General features: G+C 44.5%; 1 protein-coding gene across 4 annotated transcripts in view; it reads left to right on the top strand.

The window, feature by feature from the left end:
- The window catches only part of LOC126547088 (uncharacterized), a 176,259-nt gene that overhangs the window by 27,752 nt on the left and 132,362 nt on the right, over positions 1-16,145 (top strand). For all 4 annotated transcript variants that reach the window (XM_050194947.3, XM_055062881.2, XM_055062882.2 and 1 more), the window contains exons 4-6: positions 3,728-3,836; positions 5,650-5,765; positions 7,236-7,317. In XM_050194947.3, coding sequence (XP_050050904.2) covers positions 3,728-3,836; positions 5,650-5,765; positions 7,236-7,317 — 307 coding nt within the window. The remainder of the gene's footprint in view (positions 1-3,727; positions 3,837-5,649; positions 5,766-7,235; positions 7,318-16,145) is intronic.

Here is a 16,145-nt window from a genome sequence, read left to right as displayed (position 1 = left end):
TGAATTAACCGGAGTCGAATTGATGGAAGCCTGCTGTACTTGATGCATGACTGCTGTGGGCCTTTGAAATGTGAGCAGATCAGCATTATCACTTCCTACCATGTAACGCTAGAAAGTATTTAAGCACATTAAGAAGCTATGTCAGGGTGTCTACCAACTGGGAAAACTGGGAATTCTCAGGGAATTGGTGCTTCTATCAGAGAAAATTATCCTTAATTTTATTGAAAGGGAACGATAGTCGCGCTAATGCCGGCTCGAGTGACGGAGAGGAATCGCCGTGTTATCGGCTGGAAGAGTTGCCAGTGTACAGTCAACGACCGATTTTCTGAACGGCCGATTTTTTTGAAAATGCCTGATAATTCGGACGGCTTCACGGCACCACCACGTACCTATGCCATATGGTTAATGTATAAGAACATATGAAATTTTGGACGCAAGAACCCTTCGCTGTCCAATTTTCCGGACTTTTAGCCGTGACCGCATGTCTGAAATGGCATTAATCAAAGCCACCACCAATTTTGATTGACAATTTTGATTATCTCACCGCCTCGAACTGGCAATCTCACACGCATATCCGCTGGCAGCCATAGCCACCACAGCGGCAACGCTAGGCCAAGCTACTTCGACATTTGCTACTGTTAGCAATTCGCCGCTGTTAGCAATGGCGCCCACTCAGTCTTTGTAATCCTCGCCCATGGCTTCGAAGCTCGGAAAGCACGGCGTGTTGCATTATGCCGGTTTCCGAAAGTAAGCTTCGCCTCCATATAATGTTACGCGGTGAAGCGTACGCAAAGCATTGCAGTGAAGTTTAACAAGTGTGGGATGGGACAATTGTGACAGTATGTATTCCTTAAATATACACACGTGCACCTGCTGTCTCCTGTCACAGTGCGAGCACCAATATGTTTAATAAGTGTACTGGCAGGCCTTCAGAGCTTTTTCGGACGTGCCTGTGGTGATTTGAGCCCTTAAGGACAGTAAAAGGCATGCATTCATTTTTTCGGATGTTTTCATGGCCCCTAGGGAGCCCGAAAAATCGGACATTGACTGTCCACAAGACCAAGAGGATGCTTCAGATGGTCCATGGGGTGAACATTAGTTGGAAGAAGGATGAAAACAAAGAACCGACACATTGAGGAATGAACGGGAAAAGAAGTGTGCCGCCACGTCTTTCAAGGAGCTTGAGCTCAAAACACACTTTTGGCTGACGCCGAGATGCAAATGTCCTACATTCAAACCAAAATGAACACTTTAAAGCGAAAAAATGCAACACTGAGGTGTTGTGCACAGGCAGAGAATATGTTAGGACAGTTGAGTTTGACTTTCCAGCTGCTTAGAGAGAATCTTGTTTGTAGCAAAGTTCGGGCCTCATACCATTGAGCTCGCTATGAGTTGATAGAAATAGCTCATATTCGAAAATATGTTTCTATATCTCCTTTTTATTCATATTTGAAAATGTTCGACTCGACATGCAATAGGTTTCACAATTTTTTTTTTCGAAGATATTTTATTCGCTGTGTGTTTTACTAATCCCTCCCTTCTGTTTTCTTTTTGAATAAAGTAAACGCTACTCCTTACTGTTCAAACTGGATTAAGTCATTTTTCTTCTTTTTTATTATGCGTAGTAGAGAGTGACGGCATTGGGTGACCTGTCAGCCTGTCTTGACATAAAACAAAGTTCTGTGCCACTCAGGCAGTTTTGCAAAGGCACTCAGGGAAAACCTGGAAAACTCAAGAGATATGGAAATGTCAACGTGGTAGACATCCTGTATGTAAGAAGTCAAAGAATAACGCTTCTTGCTCATATAGCACCACTGTTTGTCGCAATGGTTTGGTGAAATCTCTCCACTCCATCCTTGTTAGCCTATATTGGGTGATTATAAAAGGCTTCGACTCTTCACTATGACATTTGAATTGCTATCCAATGTCCTATTACCAGGTGCTTGGGTTCCACAAGCTGAGCATTAGACGTGACTGCAACATACTGTTGCATTTGCACTGATAGACAATTACATCATAATCATAATCAACTCGCTTAGCAGAAGCTTGCAGCCACAATTTACTTCTACAATGTTTCACTAATACTCTATTAGTCTAAAAAAGACTTTAAGAGAGAGCGAATGAAAGCTCTTCATCGTATTTCATGTATCATATAAGCATAAATGATTTTGCTGTTTATAGTAGTTTGTGGCATGTACAAGAAAGGGGAGTACTTTATCTGTAAAAATTTTTTTTTATGTATCTATTCCAGTCAGGATTGCTTCTCCATGAATTGGCATGCCACAGAACTAAGCATTAGGAAACATGCTCAGGTCCAGTTACACTTGTTTTTTACGCTTACACACGTTCTGCAATTTTTTTTTTTTTTTTTTCTTCTTGCTATGTCTTGTGTGCGCTCTTCTGATCTATCTCGTGTGTGATTTGTATTTGTTTTTAGCTTGTTGAGCAATGAGTACTTACACATGGAGGCGGTTTTCAGCGACATTCAAGATGCAAGTTGTAGACTTCACCATGGTGGCATGACTGCTCAGTGCCAGTTTGGTGTTGGCAAACAGCCTGAAGACCAGGCATGGTTGACTTCTAACTATGATCTGTCATCCCACGTTTCATTCAAGGCACTCGAGCAGAAGGCACTTTTGGTTCTACTATAGCAGAGGTGATTTCTGACCAGAGAAGAACAACACCAAACTTTACGAGCACGTGCGCAGACTGTGGAAAAAAAAAGAAAGAAAAAACAGCTGCGGCCGCCGCAGACAAGAACCAGTTTTGTCCCCTATACCCTAACCCATATCGCTGCCCCCCCCCCCCCCCTTAAGAAAAAAACAAAAATAAAAAAGCAGTATAACGCACACACTACTTTGTGCCATAGGTCTGATGGAAAATAATTATACACAAATTTGTACTATTATTTTCATGCTCTCATACATTCCATATTCGGCTGTAACGATCAACACAGAGACCAAACGTGCACAGCCAGACTAGTCCAAACGCCTGCATTCCGTTGCTACAGTGCGGCCGTCTGATGAATGCTCCGATGGAGGCACCAGCGAAAAGAGAAAAGCACACAAAAACGTTCGGCTGCTCCCACCCAGCTGCTGGAAGTCTGAGGGAGATCGATCGTCGCAATGCGTGGTGAGCGTGCGAGACTCTCTCGCCACTCCAAGCGGCAATTTACGCCGGGCAGAGTTGTGTTTTTCCGATCGAACCGGGTAGCCGGCGGGAGTGAAATTTTTGGATGTCAAGGGTCAAGTGGACGCTGCCGGGCGAATTTCATCGCTTTGACGCCGGTTTTCCGCTCTGTGTATCCTGGCCTCAGGACATATTTCGCGGGCATCGTGCAGTGCATCCAAAACGTGGACGCACTTGTGGCTTTGTGTGGGAGCTTCGTGCGTGCTCGCTACCAGTGACAATGAATTCATTTCCCTGCATAGCTGCAGCGCCGTTGTGAGAATAAACTCGTTTCATCAATTGTTTCCCCCCCCCCTTCATTTAAGCAGGGGTTGACCTATGTTCCCACCCAACCTGTATTGGGACTTATATGGTACTGTTTACCTTAGATTTACAAAATAAAAGGATGTCATTATTTTTCTTTATATTTAGTTTGGTGCTGAAAATTGAATGTGATTTCAGTATATTGCATGCAATTTCAGAGTGATCAGGTGGAAAGCTTTGTAAAACCAAATATTCTTTGCAAATGAAGTGCTAAGTTTCACATATTTATGTGCAGAGGAAGTCGGCACTCCAGGGACGCTGCTCGGTTTGTCATGGAACATCAAGGAACAACAGAAATGGAGTGGCTGAGGAACTTCTTTCTTGTCACTCATGCACACTTTCAGGTGAGCTCTACTCCTGTTATGTTCTAGGCCGAGGCCTAGAAAACGAAAGGAACGTTTCAGAAACCGAAAGGAAAAAGGAGTTAGTTTGCTAATTTAAAATGCTTGAAATATAAAGATGTTTTAACAGATCGACCTTATGGTGTGTTTCTCTAGTACCACCACTGCTGTTGCAAAGGATGATGGTGGTGGTAGTCCTTAGTGAACGGAATGGAAAGTTTAATTAGAAGTGTGTAGCCCTGTTTTTCAATTTCATTTTACCCACTGTGGTGGCTCTGTGGCTATAGCATTCTGCTGACAAACTCATGGGTTCAATTCTTCATTCAAGCAGAGCAGACTGCAAAATAAGCTTGTGTACTAAGTGTTGGGTGCACTTTAAAGGACAACCAATGCGCACTATTTTTTATCATGTAACAGACAACACTGAAGACTAATGTTATTTGGAATTACAACCGTAAAATTTTTGTAGTTCTTGCTACAAAGTGAGACTCAAACCTTGTTATATGGAACACTTATTTAACAAGTTATCGAATACAATGAAGTAATTAAAAAATTTGGTTCATCACGTTTTATTTCAATGGGCTAACCTACGGCTATAATAAAACCAAAACTCACTCGCAAGTCAAAACATGTTTCTTGGTAGGCAGGCATTTCGGAATGGTATTCTCGGTCAACAATTTTTTAGGATATGATCGCCTTCACGTGACTTGGCACCATGTACGAGCAACAGCATTTCTAGCACAGTGCCAAGATAGCGTGCGAGAAGTGCTATAGCCTGTAGATGCCAACGCTTCCGGTGCTGACTCACGTGAAGTCTTGCAAAAGTGATTGCGTCACTGGCAGGAAATGGCCAAGAATACGGCCCCTGGGTACTGTGAACTAGAATATATGTACAGGCAGTGCGCCAACTGCCAACCATCATGTGCCGCAGTTTATTACGCGTGTTGTGCAAAGGGGTGCTCGTAGCGGTGGCATGGTCGTTCATTATTGAATGTGTCTGGCTAACCGCAACTTCAGTTACTGCCTGTCCAGAGTGCTCGTCTGGCGTCTGAGCAAACGCGCACTCTAGACCGATCGTGCTCCACCAAGTGCACAATGTGGTTCCCCGTGGTGCACCTTTCATAGTCAGTTCAATAGTCATGTGGAAAAAAAAAAAGATATTGCAACAACTAATGTTCAGAGGTGTGGTAGCGTTCACGGGTCGTGCCGCGTGATGTTTGCATGCAATTGATTGGTTGGCTGGCAGGCATTAGTTTTGCTGGGCTCCGACATGACTGGCACACTGCTCAACAGCTGTTATAGCTGGGATCGGCCACATGGCACCGAGTGGTCGATGTTGCGGCAGCTTGCTAGTCATGTCGGGCGGCGTGCTTGGCACAGTGTTACGAGGATGCTGTCACCCGTCTACAGCGCCGAGTCAGTTGTTAGTCATGTGAAATGTATGAAAGGCTATTTTATCTCTGAAAGTGAATGACCGAGAATACCGCACTTGCTGGGTGGCTTGCAATGCCGACGCAAGGCTTCATGCTTGTGTTTCTTTTCACGTAGACACAATCCGACTTTTTTTGTCACCAATATTAGTGCGTACTTTTATAACGAATATCTGATATAATTTGGTAGTGTTCGTGGCAGCTATGACTTAATTATAATGATCTTGACTGTATTCTGGAAATCTTCCAGAGGCATGAATGCAGCTCATAATACTGCACATGTTATGATGTTAGTTTATGACTAATTTGTGATTATTTTGCACTACAACTCAGTGTGATATGAAGGTGCACTTAACAAGGTCCTTTGTCATTCATTTTTATCTCAGCCCATCCGTCCTGTCTCAAGCACACTAAGGAGCTGGCGCTGGTTCTTCTAAACTCCAGCAAGTGGCAGTGTTCCCAGTGCAGGATGTGTTCTCATTGTGGTAACAAGAAAGAGGGGGTAAGCGGTAGGCCCTTCTTGTGACAATAATTTGGTCTACTGTAGCCTTTTTTTTAATCCCCACTTCTAGGTTATAAGTGCAATGTCTCTTCAGTAGGTGTGTGCAAATACTCAAATATCACCTAATCGAATTGAGTAGTGAATGTCCGAATAATTCGATTTGCAAATCGAATGTCTACCATTCGATTTCCTGAATATTCAACATATTCGTTGTAGAGACCCATGCAGTGTCGCATGTGCTCTGGAGCCTCCTGTGCTCGCTGCCACCCAGGCGTTTCACTTCGTTTTCGGCTCAAAAGGAGTGCTGAGCGTGCTGCGGACGCACTGCCCCGGCTGATGCAGTAGCAGACTAGCAGACTTTGTCACTGCGAGCGCTCCCTCATGTTAACCCAATGCAAGTATTGCACACATATAGCACCCGAACGCTGCAATCCGCATAGTGGCACCGTGCCGGCCGGGGCCGCCTCTGTTGGTACAAGCTTCGTCCGGGTCGACAGGACCGATCGCAACGATAACAAGATGCCGACAGAGGTAGTGAAGGGTAACGAGCATTGCACAAACTTGCTATGACTCGAGATTTTGGATTCTTTGACAGGTGGCAAATCATGCCTAACCTGACGATGAAACTGCAGATGGTGCCTGTTCCTACTGTCAAAGTGGTGATCGTGTGGAATGATGATCAAGTCACGTGACACGCAGTATTTTCATATGTTTTGCAGATTGGCCTTAGGATAACCCAACTGCGTAATGTTGGTGTAGTCCTGTATTTTGGAGAAAAACTGTATAAGAAAAATTTTCCTTGCAATAAATAAAAGATTGCCACAAAACCCGTCCACTTTTGTACTGAATATCAATGTGGTTCTTAGTACAACAAAATGTCGCTAATTCATTTAAGTTTCAGAAAGGAAAAAAAAAAAAAAAAGCACTCTATTGTATTAAACAGAAATTGTAATGTTAAAAAAAATTTTCCACATCTTCATATGCTAGAACTGAGCTGTATTTAGTATTGGCATATTAATTTGGTGTTCCCTTCAATAAGATTAGACCGTACTGTACAACTTGATAATGTAACAAAGTTACTCATAGCTTGCAACATTACTGTTATGCAATGGTAGGAGACTTTTTAGTAATGGGCAGCACTGTATTTTCTCGCCCAAAATTTGTAAGCGTTCAATTTAATAAAAAAAAATTTGCAATTTGATATTCATTTTGGAATCTACTATTTGGTATTTGCACACCCCTACTTGTCAGCTTGCTGAATTTGGGGTAGACGGTAGACTCCATTTGAGACGTGAATGAGAAAACCTAGGAAATGTTTTCATTTTATAATTCTATCATAACAGAAGTCGCAGAGAGATGGTTGAACTGCTCAACCTGTCAGAAAATTTTGGCTTAACAAAGCTTGTCTTAAAGGTACAAAACAGATATGTTTCATTGGCATGGTGTTGTGTTCTGCTGCTTGTCTTTCAGGAGCATTTGCTGTGTTGTGAAATCTGTGATTCCCATTTTCATCTTCGATGCCTGAAGCCCCCCTTGCTCAAGGCACCAAAAGGTATTGACTCTATTGTACATGTTTATGAGGACTGCAGTAGATCTTAAGTGACTGGGATCAGTAGAGTTTATTTAGAAGCCTTGTATAGTGTCAAGTGTACCGCATGCTGGCATAAATATATTTTATTCTTGGCTATTGAATGGTGTAACTTGTTCATGTGGGATTAGCAGTAACAAGGGCATCATTTTACAGTCTGCTTGCATCGGTTGTATTCTAAAAAATTTAACTAAATTTAGGGATTGTATGTGCAAAACCAGGATCTGATTATGAGGCACACCGTCGTAGTGGGGGACTTCTGATCTACTTTGGCTGCTTGGTGTTTAATACGTGTACCTAAATCTAAGTACACTTGGCATCACCCTTGTGTAGAGCGTGGAAATGGCAGCCTCCGAGGCACTCGGGTGCCAGCCAGTGATGTCTAACAGTAGTTGGGCTTAACGTACCCAGCAGCTAGCCTTAGACGTCGCTGGCTGGCTCCCGAGTCCCCGGAGGCTGACATTTTTGCGCTCTTTACGAGGGTGATGGCGACTGTACATAAACATTCTTACATTTTGTTCCTGTAAAATATTGTTTTACTTAGTACATCATTTTGCTAGGAAGGGCCTTGCCAAGATGACTGCATTGTAGTTCTTTGTCAGCTGTATCATGTCTGTGATCTATTTATCACCAAACTTAAGGAAGTAATAAATACAGCAGACACTGCTGTGTGTGCAGCCTAGTTATTTTTTATCATGCTTAGTATTTGCTTCTGGAATCTGAATTTTATGTGCAAGTTTTAGGAGAGAATGCCATAAATGCTGAAATCGTAACATTGCATTTACTGTACGTCATTATAACATTGCTAGAAAATTAATGCAGATGTACTTTACAAAGTAAGCTGGGTTTTTGTGTATGCTGCAAGGTCTTGCTTGTTCTCAAAGCACATATGATGGATTTTCTACGTCTATTTTGGCAAAATATTTTTTCTTTGGCTAGAAAACCTTTATGCAGTTGTAGGTATAAATAGGGATTACGGGTCAGGTCAATATTATTTCTATTGCTCCTTTACTTTCCGTCAACAAAGATGGCGATGCACCTGTATTCACAGACATTATAATAGTGAACAACCTTACAGTGAATTTAGGTAAATCAAAAACAATTTATATGTCACATGTGGCTTTTTGTAAATATACATCATTTATCCATGATTTTATTACACATTGGAAAGTGAGTAGGAGAGAAAACTGAATGCAAAGACAATGTATATTGCTCTTTAAATGAGATGAGCTATATAACAAAAGTTCGGTAACCCCGAGTCAGAACCAGTGCTGGTTTCGTCTCATGATAGGCAAGAAAAGTCTAACAAATATTGTTTATTTGGATATCACTCAGCAAAGCATGCAACAGTGTTGTAATGCTGGCATAGCAGAAGAGACTACGAGTAAAGTTGAATGTTTTACTGGTCTCTCATGTTTGCATCCATCACGAAATGTAATTTCCTCATCTCTATCAAATAAATTTATTGGCACTGCATGCGTCTCAGACAGCAGCACCAGAACTTTCCCTATTACCTACCTTAGGGATATGTCGTACGCACTTGGAACAATAAAAACATGAGCTTAACAAATCATAATTGCCACTAAAATACAAATTTTGCAATGAGGAAGTAACTAGACCTGTGTAATGTTAGTGTGGCTCTTCGTTGTAAGCATTTTGCTTCAAGAAATTCCCAGATATAACATCTGTTCGAGGACCGTCATCAGCTTTTGTTCACATAAAGCCCCAGTGTACCTTATAAAGTACGCCATTGTAAGCATAATTCATGAAACTTTCACAATGCAGTTACAGTGTGAAAATGTCATTGGGTAGCAAAAATCAACCACCCCTTCCAATCCGTGTAGATGGTCGAACAGCGAAGCTGTGTTGTGCTGTTCTTAAGCTTTGGCTTCTCTGGCATACAGCTTGGGGTCGGCCTCCCGGCACTGCAGATGTGTTTTCGCGTCTTGCGCGTGCACTTCGGTATCGGCCTCCCGGCGCTACCGTTTAAACTTGGCATCTCTGGCGCGCAGCTCGGGGTAGGTCCTACGACGGCAAGCCCGTTCACGAGCCAACTCTAGCTGATGCTCGTTGTAGGCAGCTTATTCCTCAGCAGTACGCACTACTCGTGGTCTTCCCATAGTTGTAGCTGGGATAGAATGTGCGGAACCACTAATCTTATGCTCCTTATATCGGGCGCAAGGCTCACCACTGGAGATGAGGGCACTGTAATCATTTTGACGATTGGTTGGATTGGTTTGACGATAGACGTCTTGTGTTTCTCAGTGAGGTTACACACACATTCGGCTGCGATGGGAAGAAGGAAGTCTGTGACGGTATGCCTGGTCTGCCGTTGTCACTTGCATTCGATGTCTCGAGTTTGCTTGGTGGCGTGGTTAGCAGCATCTGCCCAGCATTGCCACTTGCGATTCTTCAAAATGAAATTGCTCCAAAATTAAATCTGTCCGTCATGTAAGACAATGAATGGCTCATACCTCTGTAAATGTGGCCTCCCCATTACGACAGAGGAGAAGTGAGATTCTGCGCTGGAATGACGAGCAGCAACGGAGCCAGCTGTGGAAGAAGATGATGACGAACGCAGGAGCAGTGGCACAAGCGCGTTCGCACAGTAGCACCAAGGGGCGCCAACGAGCCATCTGTAGAGGAAGAAGACGATGCTCGAGCCATTACCGATGATAGTTTTGGCGAAGTCCGATAACGACGCCATAAGGTCCGCATAAACAGCTTTGCTGTAAAATAAATCAAATCTGGCAGGTAGATTTTTCTTGAGCCTTAAAGGCCAACTGCAACGAAACTTCCCTTGGGCTAAATTGTCTATAAATTCTTAGCATATACAGTTGAACCCACTTATAACAATTGTCAAGTGCCGCAAAAATTCTATTGCTATAACCGATAATTGTTATAACTGGGGTGCATGAAAAAATCAAAAGAGGGGGATAGCAGAGCTGTTATGAGAAAACTATAATGGCAGGGAGGCCAGTGACCCCCTCCCCACCACATTCGTCCATCCGGCTGCTGGTTGTGTTCACTCGTTTAACTGCTTCCTGGGTGCTCTGATCGCATGCAACTAGCCGCAGTTGTTTCCGTTAAAGAATGGCACTGCTGTAAAAATTGCAAAAAGGAGTCACAAGTGGCAAGCAATATGCGAGCACCGCCGAGGCATTGCTTTGGTGGCCCCAAAAGGTGCCTTTTAAAAGATGCGAGAAGGTTGTTGCAGCAGCCTGTCAGCTTCAGAAATCCAGAAGAAACGCTGAGGCGAGATCGCCATAAGCATCTTGCCACGTAATTCTCACTGACAACGTTGAGGCTGCCTTCCCTACCATGTCAGCGCTGCTGTCGTCACTGTGGCTAGCTAATGCAAGCACGTTCACAACAATCGCCTCATTGATTAGAAGCACTTAGTTTGCAAATCTATAGCCATGCACTTTCTTTTCACCGGCAACGTCGTGCATTGCCGATGATGAGCGGGTGGACCAGCCATCTTCCGTTTCAGCGGCGAGTCAAATGAGGCTGAGGAACCACGTGGCCATGAACGATTTCAATGCAACCAGCAAAGACGAACGCGAGCGATTAAGCTGTTTGCAAAACTGTGCTGAATGAGGAGCCAGCAAGCAACATGCGAGCAGCGCAGTTGGCACGGTCCATTCGTGTTTTGGAGGGTGGCGCGGCGAAGAGCTATGGGCGCAGCCCATTTGTGTTTGGAGGGGTGGAAGGGCGACGGGAGAGAGGCATTTTGCGTGTCTTTGCATTGGATGCATCGAACTAGATAAATGAAAGCCTTTGTGGCACAGCGCCAGAAATGCTGTGAGTAGGAATCGCATGCTGCATTTGTCACGAAGGAGAATGCGAAGCAGCAGCCATGGTGTCTCCAGAGCGAAATGGACAAAACTTTATCACAGCCAGAGTCCGACCTGTCTGCCCACGACTTTGTGTGCACTTAGTACCGAGCCCATGTCTGGGCTAGAGAGTAGACCCCTCTAGCCTAGCCATGCCGAGCCTCAGCTACTTATCATCCTTTGCTACAGGTGGCGGTAGTTGTCTGATCAGTCTACAAGTCCAGCGTTTCCAATGTGCCAGGCAGCGGCCAGTCGGATACGTCATGCCGGAGACGCCAAGATCGCTAAAATTTTATCCTGTGCTTTAAATGTGACCAGCAGCTGCATGGTGATCAGTTGTTGCCGCAGCGCAAGCATACAAATGCGGGACGAGCGAGCGCTTTCTTTGTTGAAGGCACAAACTCAACACGCTCGCATCAGTGAACCCTAACTTTATGTCAGTCAGGATCACATCACTCACATCGCAAGCTATTCCTCCGGCTGCTGTCCCTGTCACAGATCTGAAGCCTTTCTTATGAAAGAAACTGCGAAGCCGCTGGCAACGCTTGTGGGACATGGAAACAGAATAAGCTTCACTTGATTAAGTCCTAAGCGCACTCTGTGGAAATAAATTGTCTATAGTTGAAGCTGCCCTTTTTTTCATTCATTTTCGGAGCTTTCCTCACTGTTGCGTTTTCCCGGCTGTTACGTTTATTTTCCCCGGTCCGGTGAAAAATGTATGAACGGGGTTCCACTGTATCTTCATTAGGACAAATGATGCAAAGTTTTTAATACAGAAATTCAATTAATTTCTTACGGGACTTTTCAAAAACTTAACTTTGTCAAAAGGAAAAACAAAGTATACGGCCAGAACGCCAGAGAGTAGCTCTAGCCGGTGATGCTATTTTTATTGTTCTCAGTGCAAATATAATGCAAAAATACCAGATGTAAACATAATTTCAATATATTTGCTAATTTTCATTTGTATTTAGTGGCAATTAATATTTAGCCGGCAACTTTAAAAATAAATAAATAGCATCACCGGCTAGATCCATTCGACACAAATATATTGATACCAAACATTTTGCTGGTACTTAGAAACAACATATGAAGATCCCCCCCGTAAGGCAGTGTGTGGTGTCCAAAAAAATGAAGCTGAGAAAAACGAGTTCGAACTTTCAGTTCACTGTAACTTTTAATGGACTAACAATATGGCAATATAAATTGCACCACCATGTAGCCCTGTCTTTCAGCAACAAGTTCATGACATATATATGGCCATATATTGGTTGCAAAATCATGCATAGTCATTGAAAGCAATGCCAGAAAGCTAGCACCGCGAGCTTCACATTCTTATTTTAGTTCCTTGTTGAACAGAAGGCACACAAATGGCATCCCTATGCAAATAAAGTTGCGCAGAGTTCATGGCCACAACAAAATATGTCCTTTCCACAAAGTTTATGGCTCTAACAAAAAATTTGGATCAAATCCCAGTGGTGGTCGCCATATTTCAATGGAGCTGAAATGCAAAAAAGTCCCTGTGCTTGTGTTGTAGCGCTTCCCAAGTGGTCAAAATTGGTCCAGAATCATATCACGGTTTTGGAACGTAAAATCCCAGAATTCAAATTTAAAAAAAAATTTATCTCTTGCACACTCTCACAATTGTGCATTCAGCAAAAGGTCACACCTATACCTATAAAAGCCCAGGACTGTAGGCAGAGTCTGTTGGTGGCTTGTGCCTCTTTGCAAGCTTGTTTATCAAAGCATTTCTGTTTGTGTGATCCTTCTTGGACATGTGAAGCCTCCGACAATCCTTTCGCGCATGCCACACGTGGAGCACTCCAGCACAAGCTTGGCACAGAGCCCGTACTCCTTGACGGGGTCCTTCGAAAGCATCAGCGTTTTCTTGGCGCACACGGGACACGGCATAAGTCCAAAAAAGTCTTGCACCACGGATAAATCCACGATCGCAAGTTCCGTTCCGCTGTCGCTGACGTCCTCTTTCATGTCAACACACAGCAGCTCAAACTTTCGCTCCGTTGCAGACTGCGACGGCAGGCGCGTTTTAGCCTTATCGGCGATTGCTGCGCGCTTGCTTCTTTCTTCGGTCGTGAAGAAAACAGCATCTACACGGTCTGCGCCAACACGTGAGGTGTGGGTGGACGAAGTGTTGATGCTAGACGTACTGGGTTGCAGCTCGGAACTCGATCCGGCAGAATCTTCAGGCAGACCAGCAGCCGGCAACTCCGGGTACACGACAGGCTTATCCGTCTTCTATCGCGCATTCCACGGCCGCCTTCGCGCCTTGCCGAACGCTTGACGTGTGGTAGTCTTCAGACGACGATCTCCTCCAGCCATTCGGGCAGCGAAATAGACACTTTATCGAACGTTGTCGAGAAGCGAGCGGTCGAACGTTCAAAGCGGCGCGATGAAACCACACAAACACGCAGAGTGCACGAGAGCGACCAGCCTGTCGGGAACGCGGGAATCGGCACTCAAACGGCGCCAGACCAATAGGAGCAAGGCGCGCGGGGGGCGTGCGTGCTTTGGCCAATCAGTGGCACGGGCGCATCCTTCAGAAATGACGCGATAGCGTCGGTTCCTTCTCACCTACGCCATTTTGAACTGGCGCAAACTACGCACAAAGAAAGCAGCTTCCAAACAAGCTCAAAATAGCGCCCGCCGGCCAACGCGTTCGCAAATGACGACGGCTCGAAGTTAGAACATTTTTGGCGATTTTTTGCTAATTCCGCGGCCACCCTGGCCCATATAAGTGTGTTTTTTTATTATTTTCCGATTAAATTTAGGTTCTAGATTTCGCGGAGGGATTCTTGAATGTATAAAGGTAGCGAAAACGCACTTTTCCGAAAATCGACTTTTTTGCGATTTTTTGACATCTTAAGACCCGCGTCTTCCCTTAAGCCGGACTATATACGCACCTTTAGCTTGGCCACCCCAATGCGCTCTTCTTTGAGCACAGGCAGAATGTATTGAGGCTCTGCTTGGGCAACATAGACAACCAGATAAACAGCTTTACTCAGAGAATACTTTGCATTAAAAGAACATCACAGGTGCGCAACGGTGTTGGTACAGCTCACGAAGCAGCTACCAAAGTGTACTAACTCTGTGGCTAGCAGACCTGCGGGACCTGATCGCTGATACTTGAGAATGGTATACAAGCAAGGGAAGTAGATGACCGGGGTGCTGGTTCTCTGTAGTTTGCGTACTACATCACTTCCGGCGACTGGTAATGGAATTTTTTTTTTTTTCAATTTCAATATGAAAAACAAATTTTTAAAGGTGTTTTGTGGAGTGCCCACTCACATTTCAAGTGTCAAATTTTCCACAGAGGCTAAACGATTCAAAATGGAGCTTTTTACACGGACCAGTTTCGTTGCAGTTGGCCTTTAAGGGGGAGGCTTCCTGGAGACCGAACGTTTTTATTTTTTAGAATATCCGTATGAAACTTTCAGGGTACGTTCACACCACCAAACTATGAGGAACTGCAAAGTTTCATGAAGATGTGTTTATTAGTTCCAGAGTTATTGAGGGTCTAACTAGGTGGTTCATGTATATGGCTGAGGAAGAGCCCGGAGTATGCCAGGACATCGTAGGAAGCTGAAATTCACTGTGATGATCCCTTGATAGATATCCCATGGGGGCTAAAGAGCCCTTTTCTTTAATTTCCCCTCCAAACAATTTTAAGACAACTTTGAATTTGATGTAGCCAGCAATGGCCACATTCATCAAAAATGAATTGCTTATTATAAATAAACTGCACCAGCTTTCAAAAAAAGAAGCCTGTTACCCCCTGGCTAACTCATTCAGGAACAGAATAAAAAAAACTGCATACAAATCTGAAGAGCGGCTCTTGAGATATCGCCTTCCTCAGCACCACTGCTAGCAAAAAAATCCATTCCGAGAAAACAGCCCTTAAAGTTGAACACACGTGTTTTTTATTAGAAAGCTCCTGCGGAGCTTTTAATTAACTCTTGCGGCTCCAGGCACACTCAGTGTGTCGGATTTTCGACTGGCGATAGCCGACAGCACAGTTCCGCCGCTGAAAAGCGTCTACGCAGTCAGCACTCGCTGTGGAAGATCGGAATTTCGATGCTCGTACAAGACTCATATCGCGCTCTCGCGCACCGAACACCTGCACTGTCTTGGGCTTTGCCGGCATCGCATACAGCAAAGAACTAGCGACAAAAAAAAAAGTTGAGAAAATAATCTAAGAGATAGCTCAAGGCGATGAGCAGCTCGCAAGCTCATGTTGAGGCGGATGGAGCAAGGGGCAACAACGACGCGAGCGCGGTTCAAAAAGAGCAGCCGCCGCTGCCCGCGCAGCAGCCAGTGGCAGGCGCGCTTTAGCCCGCGGGATTTGGACGCGCTGCTCCAGCAATCAGCGCTCCGCATCGCATCGCGGGAAAACGCCATAGCGCCTCAACCGCGCCGACGATGCCATTTTGCAAGGCGGCAAAACAGAGACGAAGAATTCACGGTCAAAACGACACGAAGATGGCACGGGCAGGCCGCATGGGCCGGGAATGGCGCGCGCGCTAAGTTTGACTTCATTTTGGCATTTGCGCTTGTTTTGTGGGCCGCGATGGGCTCAAAAGTAGCGTTTTTTTGGTACTTTGCGGTTGAATTAGGTGCTGATAATTTTAGAACAGGTAGTTTATGAGACATACAACCCAAAAATGGGGTTTTTCAAGAATCGACATTTTCACGATTTTTCGGTTTTCGAGGGCCGGGTCCCCTTCAGGGTGGGGTGTGACTTTGAAACGTGGTATGAAAGAATTGCAATCAGAGGAGTCATGAACATGGTTGTGCTTTTTAATTTCTTCTTATGGTATCTGTTATACAGTCGCTTCTCGTTAATTCGAACTTCCGCTTTATTCAAACTGATGCTGTGGTACCGTCAAAGTTGTCTATTTCAATGAGTGAAAATGCCCGGTAATTTGAACACGAAAGCATATG

Source organism: Dermacentor andersoni, chromosome 1 (genome assembly GCF_023375885.2).
Source record: "Dermacentor andersoni chromosome 1, qqDerAnde1_hic_scaffold, whole genome shotgun sequence".
NCBI lineage: Eukaryota > Metazoa > Arthropoda > Arachnida > Ixodida > Ixodidae > Dermacentor > Dermacentor andersoni.
This window is presented reverse-complemented; position numbering and strand designations above follow the sequence as displayed.